Source organism: Myotis daubentonii, chromosome 6 (assembly GCF_963259705.1).
Source record: "Myotis daubentonii chromosome 6, mMyoDau2.1, whole genome shotgun sequence".
Classification (NCBI taxonomy): domain Eukaryota; kingdom Metazoa; phylum Chordata; class Mammalia; order Chiroptera; family Vespertilionidae; genus Myotis; species Myotis daubentonii.
In genome coordinates, this window is record NC_081845.1 from 96,518,464 (window position 1) to 96,537,794 (window position 19,331).

Below are 19,331 nucleotides of genomic sequence, written 5' to 3' on the forward strand. Positions count from 1 at the left end.
TTCCATCTGTCCTACACCTGAATATTATTATCATGCTTGAAAAAAAGGATATGAATGTAATAGAAGACAGAAGGTGGAAGTTCAAAGGATTCAGAAGAAATGGGACAAAGACAGGGAGAAATGGAAAGACAGTGAGAGAAAACAGGGAAGGAACAAAGCCAAGGCTTCCTGTTTAGTTTTTGGTTTTTTTCTTTTGCAGTTTGGATGAAGGCGCCATTGTATGCTGGTGAGTGACATGGACTGTGATGAAAGAAACCTTATTATCAAAGATTTTTTAGATGAATACTCTCTGTTCAATTCTGAAAATCAAAGAACCCCAAAGTATACATTCCATGAAATCAATAGATTATTCAATATTTTAACAGATAAGAATGTATTTAAAACATTACATTTTAGCAGATTTTATTTATTAATTTTATCTCACATTGTCTTAATAATAGATGGAGTGTTCATCATCTGCTAAAAATTTAGGAAACTAAAGCAAAAAATTAGTTATTTGGTCAGACTCACCATATCCCCTATTTACTCTCAAACATCCTACATAGATTATAGATATTTATCCTATAGGAATGTTGGGTGAGGAGCCATAAGAATGGGTCAGATATTCAAGTCAGGCATAATTCAGCAGATGGTACAAGAGCCTGTAGTATATTGCAGAGTGTTATCTTTGGCTGATATTATCTTGAATTAACCCCAGGGAATTTATACTCATAGAATTCTGGACAGACAGGCAGCATGTCTTTCAAATGGTAGTTCCTGATGTTCATTTGTTCTGTTCCTTTCAGATTGGAGAAAAGAGGAGTTCGAAGCTGGTGGGTCTGTGATGGTCCCGGAGGGACCCTGATCCTTGTGGGGTGACCTTGGGGAAAGATGGGTGGAGGTGAGCTGGGTCTACCCAGGGCCAGAGCAGATCTCACAGAATGGGGACTCTCTGGCCCAGGTCTATGGAAACTTTCCTAGAAAACATGGCGGTCCACTTGTCTTTGCAGTAAATGTGACTCTGGATGCAGGCACTGCCCATCCTGCCCTCCTGTGTGAAGATGGGAAACGAGTAACCTGGCGAGAGCCTTGTCAAGATCTACCCCACTCCACACAGAGATTCGACTCCCTTCCCTGCGTGCTGGGTCAGCTGGACCTCAGGAGAGGGAGATCCTTCTGGGAGGTGGAGGTTGGGAACGCACGTTCCTGGGACCTGGGAATTTGTAGGGACAATGTCACGAGGAAAGGGAGGGTTACTATGTCTCCACAGAATGGTTTCTGGGCCATAAGGCTCTATGAGAGGGCGTACTGGGCCCTCACTTCCCCAGAAACCCCTCTTAGTCTAAAACATGAACCCTGTAAATTGGGGGTATTCCTGGATTATGAGGCTGGAGATGTATCTTTCTATAACATGACAGATGGGTCCCACATATTCAGCTTTCCCAAGAACACATTCTCTGGTGCCCTAAAACCTCTTTTCAGGCTTTGGTCATCTGACTCAGGCTCCCTAACCATCCGCCCGGGTGGAAGAACGCCTGATGTTACAATTGATATTCCTAATTAACTCTCATAAGAAAGTATTACTTTGGGCCCCAATTATGATATAAACTGATTTTGTCCTTCTTCTTACTGGTTCATGTTCAAAATGAAGCTCTGAGACACTGATGATTTTCCTCATATCAGTTCCTCCTTCTTCCTTAGTTAGACTCCTCTCATTATTGCCTAGTCCTAAAACAGCCTAATACAAATGTTAGATTTCCTAACCTCCCCTGCTGCATGTGACTAAATGATGGCCCCGGATTGTAAGGTGAATTATCCTATATGACTGCTGAAATATGTCCTTAAAGGAAATTGTGGCCTTTTTTCCTTTATTTTTTGCTGGCTATAATGTTTCATCATGGATGGAACTCAAAACACATCTATGACCATGTACAATGGCATGGATGACAGAAAAGACAGAATGAGCTTGGGTATTTGACAACATCATTGAAATACTGTATTGCCCAATTCCAGAATTATTTTCTGTGAGAAATAAACTTGTATATCTTTAAGAAGTTTATACGTTGAATATTTGTCTCTAGTGATTGAATCTACCTGACTGATGAATTTTCCCTTGATGGATGGTAACAGATGACATCTACAGTTGAATATTCAGGTGAACCCCGAGGTGTAAAGTCCTGCTCCCGCAGTGTGTCAGTCTCACTGGGGCCTCTCACTTTCTCCTGATCCGTCAATCACTCCTGACTTCTCTTACTCCCCTTTTCTATATCAGTGCCATGGTTCATACTGTCAAGTATTCTATTGCTAATAAGTGGAAATCTGGATGTTGTTGTTCTTCTATCACATCTGCTTGGCAGAACTTAGGATAGATTAATCTAGCTATCTATTTCTCAGACAGGCATCTTACCATGCTACAAAGTTCTACACATACAAGAAGATTGCACAGCCACTTTCACAGCATGGACACCAGCACTCTGGTACTCCTCATATGCATCTCCAGCCATTTGCATTTCCTTAGTTTTGTGGTCAATTTTATTAAAAATTTCACTTTCTTTTAAATTCCAACTCTATTGCCCCCCTTTCTCAGTACTGCTGTGAAAATAATAATAATTAAGGAGGAGTAAAAAGAGGAGTAGGAGGAGATGTCCAAAGGAAATTGTCTCAACTTTGTCAGAGGACATTGTCTCAACTTTGTAATAACTAATATAACAAACCTAGTTGAGTAAGCATCTCTCCACTACTCCTCCCTCACCATTACCTTAGGGGAAGCATCCCTCTTCCTTTATAGGGATCACCACTCCTTCTTCTCTTCATCCATCCTGTACTCTCCTCTCTGGTACTAGAATTTATCAGTTACTCTTCTCAGCCTTTATCATAGCTTTCTTTCCCATTAGTATTAAAATTTTCAAAATATTTCTTATCTTAAATTAAAAACTATACAGTTTTTCATCAACTCTGTATTCTCCTCTATATGCTCCTAATTTTTTTTCATAATCAAACTTTTCAAAAATCTACACTAATAAAAGAGAAACATGCAAATTGGTGTCACTCCGCTATACCCACTAGCCAATTCAGATGTGAATGCAAATTAACCCAACAAAGATGGCGGTTAATTTGCATATGCAAGCAAGGAGCAAAGACTGAAGGCTCTGGCAGAGCGCGGACTGAAGGCTGAAGAAGCTTGGATTCTCAGCTGAGGCCGGAGTGAAGGCCTGGGTGCTAGGTGCCAGAGGAAAACTGGTGCTGGCAGCCAGGGGAAGGGAAAGCCTATTGCATGAATATCTTCATGCAAGGGGCCTCTAGTAGTTATATAAACTGTCTATTTATATTTTTTCTGTTTCCCATTTTCTCCTCAGCGTACACTATGATATAGATTGAATTATACTCCCCACTCCAAAATTCAAATTCGTGGGTTGAAATCCTTACCTCCAGTGTTCAGAATGTGACATTATTTGGAAGTAGGGTCATCACAGATGTAATTAATTAATGAGAGGTCATACAGGAGTAGGGTGGATCTGTAATCCAATACGACTGGGTCCTTTTAAAAGTGGGAAATCTGGACACTGACATGCACACAGGGAAACATCATGCCAAGATTGGAGTTTTGCTGCTACAAGTCAGGGAATGTCCCTGGTTGCTGACAAACTATCAGCAGTGAGGAGAGAGGTATGGAACAGAGCCCTTCCTACTCCATTCAGAGGTGGTGTGACCCTGCCTGTACCTTGATCTCAAACTTCTAGTCTCCACAACTGTGAGACATAGACTTCTGTTGTTCAGGCTGTTCTCTTTGGGGTTGTTTGTTACAGCAGCCCTAGCAAACTAATGGACTATTTTTATCCCAATAATTCCACTGAACTTTTCATACTAACGCCACCATTCTCACAGTGGCCTCAGTGGGTGCAATGGCAGAGAGGTGACCCATATGTGTCTGCTGGATATGCCCAGGTGCCCCTGAAGAGACAGCTTGGAGCTCTGGTATGTTGTGGTACCAACTGAGTGCAGCCCTCAGGCACTGAGTGCCAGGTATCAGGCAGTGAAGCTACACACCCACAAAGTGCCATCAATTCTTCTAAAACAGTTTCCTACAGTTCAATCAAAATGTTCCAAAAATGAGATTTGAACCCAGCATACTATCCAAGCCTCATCTTCCCATTTTATGGTTAATCTTCCATAGATTTTATACTTTTAAGAGACGGAATCTAAAGAGAGGAAGTCTCCTTATAAATTAGCAGGCTTAAAGCAAAAGCCTATGCCCTCCAAAGATAATTTCCTTGGAACTCCTATCAAAACCACTCATCCTTCAAGGCTTGTTTTTTGGGTGAACAGGATTTTAACAAGGAGAAATAAAGTTCCACCTCCAGAGCAGTACTGCTCCTTCTCTGTTTTGTCATACAAAACTCCTAATTCATGCTCTATCACAAATGCTGTTCACAGTTGTAGAGTAATCTCTTGGGATAGAGAGACCTGGACTATATGCTAATGACAAAGTAACTGTGTGCTCATACTGAACACCAAACCATATGCAATGCATCCTGGGACTGGCACCACGGGCACCGAGACACAGCCTCATTGTTTCCACGTCAGAGAGCCACAGGCCCACTTTAGTGCAGTGTCAGCCTGACCCACATTTCCCAAATGACTTGAGAGTCCGATTTACTATAAATATCACCTCATCGCTTACTGTGGTACAAGGGACCTGGGTTCAGATCACAGGACACTTTAAAAGACTCAGCCTTGCCCTGGCCAGTGTGGCTCAGTTGATTGGAGCATTGTCCCATGTACCCAAAGGTGGTAGGTTCAGTTCATGTCAGGGCACATACCCGGGTTTTGGGTTCGATCCCTAGTTGGGGTCGAGGCATATGGAGTTAGGGAACAGCCAATAGATGTTTCTCACTCACATGGATATCTTCACTCTTTTTCCCTCTAAAAAAAAAGAGAAAGAGAGAGAGAAAGAAAGTAAGAAAGAGAGAGAGATCATTAAGTCTAGAGGAATGATTGACTATGAAGCATAAAGGGGAGAGGGGGAATTAAAAAATTATATAAGTTGCCTTTGGCCTTCTCACTACCATTGATGATTTTGTTTTTTATTGTATTTTATTTATTTATTCTTTTTTTATTTAAATTCTTTATGATTTAAAGTATTTTTGTGTGTTTTTTGTCTTGTTTTTAAATTAAATTTTTATTTTTCAGATTATTACAGTTGTTCCTCTTTTTTCCCCCATAGCTCCCCTCCATCCTTTTCCCCCCCGCCTCTGCCCTAACCCCCCCCCCCCCACTGTCCTCATCCATAAGTGCACAATTTTTGTCCAGTCTCTTCCCGCATCCCCCACACCCCTTTCCCCCCCGGGAATAGTCAGTCTACTCCCTTTCTATGCCCCTGATTCTATTATAATCACCAGTTTTTTCTGTTCATCAGATTATTTATTCACTTGATTTCTAGATTTACTTGTTGATAGATGTATATTTGTTGTTCATAGTTTGTATCTTTACCATTTTCTTCTGCTTACTCTTCTTAAAGGATGCCTTTCAGCATTTCATATAATACTGGTTTAGTGTTGATGAACTCCTTTAGCTTTTTCTTATCTGTGAAGCTCTTTATCTGGCCTTCAATTCTGAATGATAGCTTTGCTGGATAAAGTAATCTTGGTTGTAGGTTCTTGGCATTCACCACTTTGAATATTTCTTGCCACTCCCTTCTGGCCTGCAAAGTTTCTGTTGAGAAATCAGCTGACAGTTGTATGGGTACTCCCTTGTAGGTAACTGACTGTCTTTCTCTTGCTGCTTTTAAGATTCTCTTTTTGTCTTTTGCTCTTGGCATTTTAATTATGATGTATCTTGGTGTGGTCCTCTTTGGATTCCTTTTGTTTGGGGTTCTCTGTGCTTCCTGGAGGTGTAAGTCTATTTCTTTCACGAGGTAGGGGAAGTTTTCTGTCATTATTTCTTCAAATAGGTTTTCAATATCTTGCTCTCTCTCTTCTTCTGGCACACCTATAATTCAGATGTTGGTATGCTTGAAGCTGTCCCAGAGGCTCCTTACACTATCTTCATATTTTTGGATTCGTTTTTCTTTTTGTTTTTCCGGTTGGGTGTTTTTTGCTTCTTCATATTTCAAATCGTTGACTTGATTCTTGCGATCCTCTAGTCTGCTGTTGGGAGTCTGTATAATATTCTTTATTTCAGTCAGTGTATGCTTAATTTCTAGTTGGTCCTTTATCACAACCTCGAGGGTCTCATTAGATTTCTTGAGGGTCTCATTAAGTTTATTGGTGGTTTCTAGAAAATTTTTGAAAAACCTTAAAAGTGTGGTTTTGAGCTCTATATCCCGTAGTTTGCTTTCCTCCATTTCTGTCATTTGTGTCCTGTTTATTTGTCTCCACATTTTTTTTATGCTTCACTGTGTTGATAGAGTGGCTTTCTGTACTAGGTGTCCTATAGGGCCCAGTGGCTCAGCCTCCCCAATTACCTGAGGTAGACACTCTAGGTGACCCCCTTGTGGGCTTTGTGCACTGTCTTGTTGTAGTTAAGCCTTGATTGTTGTAGGTAACACTGGGAGGGATTGACCTCCAGGCCAATTGGCTGTGAGAATCAGCTGTGTCTGAAAAAGCCTCCCTGCACGGCTTTGGTGGGGCAGGTCCCAAGGGATCAACAGTACTGGGCTATCAGTTAGTGCGTCTCCGCTTCTCAGTATCCTGGAAATCCCTGACAGCCCCTCTGAGAGAAAGCTGCTCTCGAGTTCCGACCGATGCCGGACAGTCCCGCTTCTCCCGTATGAGTCTGGGTCCCTAGAGACTCGCCCGGAACTGGAGCTCAGAGCCTGAGACTCCCTCCCAATTGAAAATGACAACTGTGCCCTCAGCCACCAGCCCTCTCCACATGCACCTCCACAACTTAGTATTTTACTTGCGCACTGCACCTCCTCTGAGTCTTGGTATGCTTTTCTCTTTCCTTCTAGTTGTAGAATTTCCACTCAGCCAGCCTTCCTGTGGTTCTGGATGATGTCCGTTCCGTCTTTTAGTTGTATTTTTGAAGTGGTTGTTCGAGGCAGCAAACTATGCCGCCATCTTGGTTTCTCCAAAGATTATCGGGAAATGGGTCCCCCATCTTATGTTTAAGTCCTTTATCCATTTTGAGTGTATTTCTGTGTATTGTGTAAGTTGGTGGTCTAATTTCCTTTTTTTTTTTTTTTTGCATGTATCTGTCCAAGTTTCCCAACACCACATGTTGAAGAGACTGTCTTGACTCCATTGTATGCTCTTGCCTCCTTTGTCAAATATTAATTGAGAATAATGGCTTGGGCTGATTTCTGGGTTTCCTGTTCTGTTCAATTGGTCTATATGTCTGTTCTTGTGCCAGTACCAGGCAGTTTGGAGAACAGTGGCTTTGTAACATAGCTTTATATCTGGTATTGTGATCCCTCCAACTTTGTTCTTTCTCAAGATTGCTGTGGCTATTCGGGGTCTATTTTTATACCATATAAATTTTTGGAGAGTTTGTTCTAGGTCTGTGAAATATGCTGTTAGTATTTTAATGGGGATTGCATTGAATCTACATATTACTTTGTGTAGTATAGAGATTTTAATGATGTTGATTCTACCAACCCATGAATGCAATATATTCTTCCACTTGTTTATATTTTCCTCTATCTATTTTTACAATGTCCTGTAGTTTTCAGAGTAAAGGTCTTTTACCTCCTTACTTAAATTTATTCCTAAGTATCTTAATTTTTGTGTTGCAGTGGTAAATGAGATTGTTTTTTTAGTTTCTCTTCCTGAGAGTTCATTATTGGTGTATAAAAATGCCATAGATTTTGGGGTGTTAGTTTTGTATCCTGCTACATGGCTGAATTTGTTTATTAAATTTAGTAGTTTTTTGATAGAGTCTTTAGGGTTTTCTATGTACAAGATCATGTCATCTGTGAAAAATGACAGTTTTACTTCTTCTTTTCCAATTTAGATGCCTTTTAATTCTTCTTCTTATCTGAACACTATGGCTAGCACTTCCAATACTATGTTGAACAGGAGTGGTGAAAGTGGACATCCCTGTCCTTTTGCTCTTCTTAAGGGAAATGGTTTTAGTATTTGCCCATTGAGTATGATGTTGGCTGTAGTTTTTTCAAATAGAGCTTTTATTAATTTGATGTATGATCCTTCTATTCCCACTCTGCTAAGAGTTTTTATCAAAAAAAAAGGTGTTGGATTCTGTCAAAAGCTTTTTCTGCATCAATTTAGGATCGTGTGGCTTTTGTCTTTTAATTATTTATGTGATGCATCATGTTTATTGATTAGCGGATATTGTACCAGACTTGCATCCCCAAAATAAATCCCACTTGGCCATGGTATATGATCTTTTTAATGTATTGCTGGATATGATTTGATAATATCTTATTGAGGATTTTAGTATATACGTTCATCAGGAATCCTGGCCTGTAATTATCTTTCTTTGTAGTGACTTTTTCTGGTTTGGGGATTAGGGTAATGCTGGCTTCATAGAAAGAGCTTGGAAGTGTTCCTTCCTCTTGAATTTTTTGGAATAGTCTGAGGGGGATAGGTTTTAGTTCTTCTTTGAATGTTTGGCAAAAGTCCCCTGTAAAGCCATCTGGACCAGGACTTTTGTTTGCTGGAAGTTTTATTATTATTATTATTATTATTATTATTATTATTGGCTCAATTTCATCCATAGTTATCAGACTATTCAGGTTTTCTGATTCTCCTGATTTAGTTTTTGGAAGATTTCATTTTTTAGGAATCTGTCCATTTCATCTAGGTTGTCCAGTTTGTTGGAATAGAGCTGTTTGTAGTATTTTTTTTTTATAAACCTTTGTATTTCTGTTGGATTTGGTTGTTACTTCACCTCTTTCATTTCTGATTTTGTTTATTTGGATCTTCTCTCTTTGTTTATTGGTGAACTTGGCTATGGGTTCATCAATCTTGTTTATCTTTTCAAAGAACCAGCTCTAGGTTCTATTGATCTTTTGTATTGTTTTGGGGTCTCTATGTCATTTATGTCCTCTCTGGTCTTTAATATTTCCTTCCTTCTATTTACTCTGGTATCTTCTTGTTGCTTTCTTTCTAGTTCTTTAATGTGTAGGGTTAGATAACTTATTACCAGTTTTTCTTGTTTTTTCAGGTAGGCCTGTAGTGCTATGAACTTCCCCTCATGACTGCTTTCACTGTGCCCATATATTTTTGAATTGTTGTGTTTTCATTGTCATTTGTTTCCAGGGTGTGTTTTTTATCTCTTCTCCGATCTCTTCAGTAACCAGTTTATTGTTTGATAGCATGCTATTCAGCCTCCAAGTGTTTGATTGTTTTTTTATTATTTTTATTGTAGTTGACTTCTAATTTTATGCCATTGTGATCTGAGAAGATGCTTGATATGATTTTAATCTTCTTAAATTTATAGAGACTTAGCCTGTGTCCTAATATGTGGTCTATCTTTAAAAATGTCCCATATGCATTTGAGAAGGATGTATATTCTGTAGCTTTGCCTTGAAATGTTCTGAAGTGAACTGCATCCAGCACGGCCATGGGTGAACCTGAGGAGGGGCGGTGAAGGATTATAGAAGACAGACAAGAGAACATAGTTGGGGCCAGGTGGATCACTGTGCCTGGATGAGGAAACAGTGACCCGGCCTGTAAGCAGGATCTTTATTTTATAGTCAGGTCACACAAAGCAAAACAAGGGCAAGATGTTTACAATGTTCTTGCCAGTTTCAAATCTTCTTTCCTGTTGTTGCCAGGAAACTCTATCAAGCACTTGCTGCACCTCCCACAGCCCACATCCCTTAGCTACGTAGGACTGCAGGGTCAGACTATAAGGTCAAGCTTATAACCATAGCCTTTGGCTATAACTGTGCTGGGAGGGCTTTTCTCTCCAAGCTGGGACTTGTATGTGGCTTTGCCACAGGTAAGTCCGAGGCTTGATCCTGTCCAAACACGGTAACCACTCTCCACACTGAAGATGTCATTTAGTTCCATCTGGCATAGTGAGTCGTTTAGGATTGCTATTTCTTAGTTGACTTTTTCCTAGGAGATGTATTGAGTGATATCAATGGGATATTAAAGTCCTCTACTATGATTGTATTGCTGTCTATATCTCCCTGGATATCTTTCAGAAGTTTTTTAATGTATTTGGATGCTCCTGTATTGGGAGCATATATGTTTATCAGAGTTATATCCTCTTGTTGAATAGATCCCTTTAGTATAATGAAATGACTTTCCTTATCCTTATTATGGCCTTCACTTTGAGGCCAACTCTGTTAGAAATAAGTATTGCTACTCCAGCTTTTTTCTTTCTTTCTTGCATTTGCCTGAAATACTTTTCCCATCCCTTCAATTTTCAGTCTGTGTGAGTTCTTTGTTCTGAGGTGGATATCTTGTAGACAGCTTATATATGGGTCATGTTTTCTTATCCATTCAGCTACCCTATGTCTTTTGATTAGAGCATTTAATCCATTTGCATTTAAGGTTATTGTTGATAGGTATTGTTTGTAGTCATTTTTATTCTTTATGCCTGTGCTCTTTCTTCCCTTTCTATTTTGTCTTTTTACAGCAGACCCTTTAGCACTTCTTGCATTGCTGGCTTGGTGATAATAAACTCCCTTACCCTTTTTACGTCTGCAAAACTCCTGATTTCCCCTTCAATTTTGAATAACAGCCTTGCTGGGTACAGTATTCTTGGATTCAGTCCCTTGCTTTGCATCACTTTGTATACTTCCTTCCATTCCCTCCTGGCCTGATGTGTTTCTGTTGAGAAATCAGTTGATAGTCTAATGGGAGAACCCTTGTAAGTAACTTTCTGTCTCTCTCTGTCAGCCTTTAAGATTTTTACTTTGTCATTACATTTGCCAATTTAATTATGATGTGTGTTGGTGTCGGTCTTCTTGGATTTATCTTACTTGGGACTCTCTGTATTTCTTAGACTTATGTGACTTTTTTCTTCCCAAAGTCAGAGAAGTTGTCTGTAATTATTTCTTCAAACAGGTGTGTGTTTTTTTCCATTATTTTAAATTTTATTGGGGTGACCTTAGTCTACATGAACATATAGGTTACATGTGTGGATTACTATTTTACAAAATCTGTATATAGGACCATGTGCCCACTACCCAAAGTCAAATCTTCTCCTGTCACCTCATATTAAAACCCCTTTTTTCCTCCACCCCCCTCCTTCTGGCAACCTGTTTGTGTACATAAGTTTCAGTTTTATATTCCACATATGAGTTAAATCATATATTTCTTAGCTTTCTCTGTTTGACTTATTTCTCTTCTAATAATGTTCTCAAGTTTCATCCATGTTGTTGTAAATGACGCTATTTCATCTTCTTATGGCCACGTAGTACTCCATTGTGTGTATATACCACATCTTCTTTATCCAGTCCTCTATCATAGGGCACTTTGGCTGTATCCAGTCCTCTATCATAGGGCACTTGGCCACCGTGAATAATGCTGCAATGAACATAGGGTGCATATATTTTTGTGTATAAATGATTTTTGAATTTTTTGGGTATATGCTCAGGAGTGAGATTATTTGGTCATATGGTAGCTCTATTTTTTAAGGAATCGCCAGACTGCTTTCCATAGTGGTTGTACGATTCTACATTCCCACCAGCAGTGAATGAGGGTTCCCTTTTTTCCACAACCTCTCCAACACTTGTTGTTGCTTGTCTTGTTGATAATGGCCACTCTAACTGGTGTAAGGTGGTATCTCATTGTAGTTTTAATTTGCATTTCCCTGATTGCCAGTGAAGTTGAACATCTTTTCATATATCTATTGGCTGTTTGTATGTATTTTTGGGAGAGGTATATTTTCAGGTCCTCTGCCTACTTTTTGATTGGACTGTTTATTTGTTTGGTGTTGAGTTTTATGAGTTCTTTATTATTTTGGAAATTAAACCTTTGTTGGAGCTACTGTTTGTCATCTCCCATTTGGTTGGCTGCCTGTCTGTTTTGTTGTCTGTTTCTTTTGCTGTGCAGAAGCTCTTCAGTTTGATATAGTCCCATTCATTTATTTTTGCCTTTACCCCCCCTTGCCTTTGGGGTTAAGCATATAAAATGTTCTCTACCACCCACGTCTATAAGTTTGGTACCTATATTTTTTTCTATGTGACTTATAGTTTCTCATCTTATGTCTAAGTCTTTGATCCATTTTGAATTAATTTTTGTACATGGGGACAAACTGAAATCCGGTTTCATTCATTTGCATATGGCTTTCCAGTTTTCCCAGCACCATTTATTGAAGATACTATCTTTACTCCAATGTGCATTTCGGATTCCTTTGTCGAAAATTATCTGTCCGTATATGTGTAGTTTTATAGCTGGGCTCTCTATTCTGTTCCATTGATCTGTGTATCTATTTCCCTGCCAATACCATTGATTATCATAGCTCTGTAATATATTTTGAAGTCAGGTAGCATGATACCTCCAGCCTTGTCCTTTTTTTTTTTAACCTGGTTATGACCTAGATTTTTTTTTCAGTATTTTTTCAAGAAAATGATTTTATATATAATAATGTTACATGCAATAAACCTTAATATTTTAAGAAAAATGGTCTTAAATATGATAATGCTACATGCAATAAACACCAATTATTCAAGAAAAATGATCTTACATATAATAATATTACATGCAATAAACATTAATATTTCAAGAATAAAAGGATTTTAAGTATATAAAAGTATTACCAAAACTGTACTAACATAGTATGACATCACAAAAGTTGTAGGAAATATTAAAAATATGCAAATAACAGGATTACTTCTATTATATTTTAGTATATTTTTCCCCTCTGGCTCTATTTTTGTTTATCAGTTTATGTTGTTCATTATATTCCACAAATGAGTGATATCATATATTTATCTTTCTCTGACTGGCTTATTTCACTTAGCTTGATGCTTTCCAAGTCCATCCATACGGTTGGAAATGGTAAGAGTTCCTTCTTTTTTACTGCAGCATAATATTCCATTATGTACATGTACCACAATTTTCTAATCCATTCATCTCCTGATGAGCACTTAGGCTGTTTCCAAATCTTAGCTATTGTAAATTGTGCTGCTATGAACATAAGGGTGCATATATCCTTTCTGATTGGTGTTTCTGATTTCTTGGGATATATTCCTAGAAGTGGAATTATTGGGTCAAATGGGAGTTCCATTTTTAATTTTTTGAGGAAACTCCATACTTTTGTGAATGATCCATGTGCACTTGAGAAGAATGTATATTATGCTGAATTGGGTTTAAATGGTCTATAAATGTCTATTAAATCCAGCTGATCCAGTGTGTTCTTTAGAGTCTCTGTTTCCTTGTTAAGTTTTTCTCTAAAAGATCCATCCAGGGAAGTCAGAGGGGTTAAAGCCTCCTCCTATGACTGTATTGTTGTCAATTTCTCCATTAAAGTCCTCTAGAAGTTTGTTGTTATTTTTTAATATATGTAGGTGCACCTATATTGGATGCATAAATTTTTACCAGGGTTATATCCTCTTATTGAATTGATCCCTTTAGTATTATGTAGTGACCTTTGTTGTCTCTTGTGATGGCCTCCATTTTTTTCTTTCTTTATTGATTAAAGTATTAGATATGTGTCCTTATAACCTCATTGCCCTCCCCCACTCCCGTTCATACCCTCACCCCCCTGGTGTCTGTGTCCATTGTTTATGCTTATATGCATGCATACAAGTCCTTTGGTTGATAAAGTCTATTTTGTCAGATATGAGTATTGCTACTCCAGCTTTTTTTTTTCTTTTCCATTTGCATGGAAAATTTTTTCCCATCCCTGTCGTGACCTGCATGGCACAGTTCAGGATCTGAAGGAGGGGCCAACACCCAAATAAAAATGCTAGACAAAATATAAATTATTAAGGGGTGGGGGCCAGATGGAGCCTCTTTCTTGAAGAGACACTAAAGAGTCCTGGCATAGTCTGCTTTTATACATCTTGCCCTCAGTAAAGCATGGCAAACAGGTAGCAGACAGACAATCTCAAAGGTCAGTAAAAATCAGTAAGGTCCAGTAAACATTTACTTGGAAGCTATCAGGTCAGGAAATTGCTTCAAGTCACTGCTATCTCAACATGAACAATTGGTGCTTAGCGTAAGCCCTGCTAACTCTCAAGGTCATTGGCCTCCCGCATTCCTTGGTGCACACTCATGACAGTGTTGGCATGTGGTGGTTTCCCACACATCCTTTCACTTTCATCCTGTGTGTGTCTTTTGCTTTGAGGTGTGTCTCTTGTAGATAGTATATAGTTGGGTCATGTTTTTGTATTCATTCAGCTACCCTACACCTTTTGATTTGAACATTTAATCCATTTACATTTAGGGTTATTATTGAGAGGTACTTATTTATTGCCATTTTAATTCTGTACAGCTAGGTTTCTCTCTCTGTTTCTTCTTCTCAGCAATCCTATATAGCTATCCTTTTAGCATTTCTTGTAATGCTGGCTTGGTGGTGGTGAACTCCTTTAGCCTTTTTTTGTCTGGGAAACTCTTTATTTGACCATCTACTCTGAATGATAGCCTTGCTGGATATAGTAATCTTGGTCTCAGATCCTTGCTTTTAATTACCTTGAGTACTTCATGCCATTTTCTTCTGGCTTGCAGAGTTTCTGATGAGAAATCAGATGTCAGCCTTATGGGAACTCTTCTGTAGGTAACAGTTTTCTTTTCTCTTGCTGCCTTTAAGATTCTCTCTTTGTCTTTATCTTTTGGAATTTTACTTATGATGTGTCTGGGAGTGGGTCTGTTTGGGTTTTTCTCGTTTGGGGTTCTCTATGCCTTCTGAAATTATGTTACTTTTCCCTTTACCAGGTTAGGGAAGTTTTCTACCATTATTTCTTCAAACACCTTCTCTATTCCTTTCCCCCTTTCTGACTCTTCTGGCACATCTATTATTCTAATATTGTTACTTTTCACATTGTCCCACAGGTCCCTTAAGCTGTCTCCTGTTTTTTAATTGTGTTTTTGTTTTCTTTTTGGTTCTCTAATTGAGTGATATTTTCAACTCTGTCTTCTAACTAACTGATTTGATCCTCGACTTCCCCTAATCTGCTGTGTATTCCTTCCAATGTGTTCTTTATTTGTTGTCATTCTTTATCTCAGACTGTTCTTTTTTTCATAGTTACTATATCTTTTTTCATACTGTTGAGCATTTTTACCATAATTACTCAGAACTCTGTTTCAGATAAGTTTCTTATCTCTGCTTCATTTATCTCTTCTGGAGAATTCTCTAGTTCTTTTATTTGGGGGTTGTTTCTTTGTTTCCTCATTTTGGTTGTCTGTTTGGGTTTGTGACTATGTATTAGTTAGATCCTCTATACTCTCAATCTCTAGTGTAGGACAGTGTTAAAGGCTGTTTCTGACTAATTGGATCAAAGACTCAAAGCCTCCAGAGACCACCACTGTCTACAGACTAATAGGACTTGAATTGCCCCCAGGCAGTCATCCTCAGGTGTTGCAAGAGTTTTTGGAGGCTAATTGTTACTTTTAATCTCTTAAGTGGCTTCAGGGCAAGGTGTTTTCCAATAGGGGTGTCAACTGTCTTCCCCCCAGGCAAGGCAGGTGTCTATGTGGGAAAGTTGTCCTCCGCTGTGTGAGGGAATGACTCAGCCCAGGAAACTTGGGGTGTCTGCCTTCTGAGCTCTATCCCCTGAGTCCCCAGTCCTGGGTTCTTCTCTCACAGCTCCAGTCCATTTCACCCTCCCTCTGCCAGTGCACAAGATGGGTGGCTCCACAGGGAATTTTTGTGTGTTGGCCCTTCAAGTGGGTGCCCGAACTTTCAGCTGCCCTTCCCTGGCAGACAGCACCCCATGGCTTTTCACAGCTAGATGTTATGTGGGTACCCTCCTCATATTTGGTGCTCTCTGCTGGGAATCCTAGCTTCAAGATTAGATCTGAGTTCTCAGTGGCACCACTCCCCTACCACAACCACCACAGCTGAGATATCTCTCCAGGACTTCAGTTGCTGTTTGTGGGTGCCCGGCAAGCCCTTTCACACCTCAGCCCCTCCTACCAAAATCTATGTGGTCTTCATCAGTGTTCTCTCCGTTGATTATTCAGGAAGCATTTCCATATTTCAGTTGTAATCCCAGCTTGTTCCTGGGAGCATGTCCATGCAGCATCCTCCGACTTTGCCACCATTTTTAATCTCCAGCCTTGTTCTTTTTTTTTCAGGATTGCTTTGGCTATTCTGGGTCTTTTGTGGTTCCCTACAAATCTGATTATTTCTTCTTCTATTTATTTAAAAAAAAATGACATTGGGATTTTGATGAGGCTTGCCTTAAATCTGTATATTGCTTTGGGTAAAATGGCCATTTTAACTATGTTGATTCTTCCAATCCAATGAACACAGGATATTTCAAACAGGTTTTCTATTCCTTGCTCAGCTTCCTCTCCTTCTGGCACCCTCATTATGTGGATGTTGTTTTGTCTGTGTTGTTCCAGAGCTCTCTTAGACTCTCCTCCTGCTTTTTCTTTTTCTAGTTGATGTTCTGCTTTGATGTTTTTTCTGTCTTGTATTCTAACTGGCTAATTTGGCCCTCAGCTTCTTCTAGTCTACAGGGGAAACTTTCCATTGTGTTCTTTATTGCACCTATGTCATTCTTCATTTTCTTTTGGTTCTTACACATGTTGGTGAATTTCTTATCCAAATGTTTGAGCACCCTTATAATCATTACTCTGAAATCTTTGACAAATTGCTTGACTACATTTCATTTAGTTCCTTTTTGGGTGATCCCTCCTTTTCTTTCATTTGGGTGTTGTTTCTTTGTCGCTTCATTTTTCCTATTCCTTTGTAATTTTTTCTATGTATTAGTTCAAACTGCTATGCAACCCAGATTTTTTGAATTGCTCTTATGTAGTAGATGTTTTGTGGATCCCAGTGGTGCAGTCTCTCAAGTCTCCTGGGCTTGGAGTTCTAGGGAAGCCCCTACTTGTGATAATTGGGTTCTCCTGATGTATTTGGTTATTGAATGTTATTGTCCCAAATGTGGATGGAGCCTCCTCTCAGGGTGTCTGATTATGTGGCTTGCTCCCTACCATGTCATGTCAACTGTTGTGTAGGCACTGACCAAACAGCGCAAAAGATAATACAACAAGACACAACTCAGAAGGAACAGGACACAAATGTACACAAGACACCTATAACCACAATGAAAATGACCATCAGAGAAAAGAGAATTAGGAAAGAGAAAAGAGAACAGGAATGATAGTGAGGGGGAAAAAAGAAAGACTATGGGGAGAAAACACAACAAAACAAAGAAATAAACCACAAAGCAAAAACAAAAATACCCAGAAAAAAGGGGGTGGGAGACTCTGTAGGTGCAGAGCTTCAGTAGAGAAATAAGGTTGAAAATTGGATCAATAGAGGAAGGACAATGGTTTAGAATAGAGGAGGGAGAAAATAAATAAGAAGACAAGATGAAAAAATAAAAAGATTAATTTCTTTTCATTGTTGAAAAGGTGAATAGAGGAGAGAGCAGAAAGGCCTAAATTTAGGAAGTGAAACAAGATAAAATAGCAGGAGGTGAAAAGAGCAAGAGAAGAGAGGGAAAAAATAAACATTGAGTAGTAAAAAGAAAGGAAAGAGAAGGGTAAATGCAGTAGGAGCAGGGAAGAGAAAATTAGGTATATGAATAAGCCAACAGAGACTAGAATAATAACACATCAATAAAGCAGATAAAGAAGATATATTTGTAAAAGGGAAAAAAAGAAAGTGAAGAGAAAAACTAAAATGGGGAAAGGAGAAGAAAAATGGGTGGAAAGAAAGGGAAGTGAGGAAGAAAAGGGTGCAAAAAAGTAAAAAATGTATATTTAAAATAAAATAGGATAAAATGAAAAATAAAAAATTAAAAAGTGAATTGTCATTCGCTTCAGTCAAGTTTTAATGCCCCATAGGAGCTGGTTAAGGACCCCACTCTTCTGTCTGCTAATTCTGGGCTTTCTTTTAGGTACTTTGGTGCTGGCCACTGTCAGACACTGTCTTTTGGCTTTAAGCTCCTGCTTGAAGCTCCAAGCCATCTACAGTTCCTCTGTTTGTGTCGCTCTCCACAGGTCTTGGCTGCAAGCAAGCCAGCAAGCCAAGTGGGACCAATCTGCCTTCTCTGCCTGTCTGCCAGTTATCAGACTTAATCACTTAAACATTTGTTTCTAACAGGGATTTAGGTGGGGTTGGTGGATTTTAGCTAGACTATGTTTAGTTTTAGTAGATACTGCTGAACAGTTTTCAAAAGTTGTTGTAATAATTTGCACCCTAAAGGCAGTCTATAGTAGTTCTAGTTGCATTTACATTCTAAAGATACCCCAATTTTTGGTTTACAAGCTAGTGCTTAGAGGGCATGGCATTAAAGATGATTGACTTCATTCATCATGAATTTATTTAATTAATTAAATTGCCAACCTTAACTATATTACTGTAACTATTGATGCATAACAAATTACACCCAAATTTAGCAGCTCAAGACAACAAACATTTATTATCCCACACAGGGTTTGAAGAAAGGAATTTAGGAGTGGCTTAGCCAGGTGATTCTAGTTTAAGGTCTCTCTCAAGATTGCAGTCAAGGTGTTGACCATGGTTGTAGTCATCTGGAAGCTTCTCCAGGGCTAAAGATGCGCTGCCACAGTGTCTTACTCATAGGTTGTTGGCAGAAGGCCTCAATTTCTTGCCATATGGTCTTCCTCAGGGGGCTGCTTATGGCAAGAGAGGTCAGATGGTTAGCAACATTCATCACCTGCTACTTTAATTCTCCTTTGCCATGTAACCTAACATGCTCTAGATTCTGGAAATTAGGACATGGACATCTTGTGAGAGGGTGGGCATTTGCTTACCTCTTTCTATATATCAGTCTATCTATATTCCAATCAATATATCCAACTAGCTATGATCTTAGGATTTCTTTAAAAGGTTTCCAGTCCACCTGCATCATTCAAACCCTGGGAACTGAGAAAAGATGCTTGGACCCTGTGCCACACTCACTGATATATGTCCACTCTGGATTCACAAGAATCTATTAGGTTTCAGTGCTTCCATCAATTTTGAGAATGTTCAGATTAAATATGAGGATCCTCTTACAAATTAACACTATTAGATGCTGTTGCCAATTCCTCAATGTCTTGCCTCCACTTGCCTTATGACTATTTTTGTATAGTGGGCAAATAATAAATTTCTCTATTATTCTTTTCACCATATTATTCACTTCAACACTCATCATCAATATGTTATCAAAATATCACAAGAGGTACCCTTGCTTAATATAAGAAAACTTGTAGGAATAAATTAATGGTAAAAAATTATTGAACAAAGATGTCTAGATTATATAATCAGTAGCCTTTAAGATTTAGTCAATAGGGATTAAAAAAATATTT

General features: G+C 38.8%; 1 protein-coding gene across 11 annotated transcripts in view; it reads left to right on the forward strand.

Moving 5' to 3' along the window:
• LOC132237505 (butyrophilin subfamily 1 member A1-like) overlaps nucleotides 1-2,038 on the forward strand; it is a 120,055-nt gene extending 118,017 nt beyond the window's left edge. For 9 of the 11 annotated variants that reach the window (XM_059702060.1, XM_059702059.1, XM_059702062.1 and 6 more), the window contains 3 exons: nucleotides 200-226; nucleotides 786-812; nucleotides 990-2,038. In XM_059702060.1, coding sequence (XP_059558043.1) covers nucleotides 200-226; nucleotides 786-812; nucleotides 990-1,543 — 608 coding nt within the window. In that variant the 3' untranslated portion in view covers nucleotides 1,544-2,038. Of the gene's footprint in view, nucleotides 1-199; nucleotides 227-785; nucleotides 881-989 lie in introns of all 11 variants that reach the window. The other 2 variants (XM_059702071.1, XM_059702069.1) reach the window with 2 other exon arrangements.
• The last annotated feature ends 17,293 nt before the right edge of the window (nucleotides 2,039-19,331 follow it).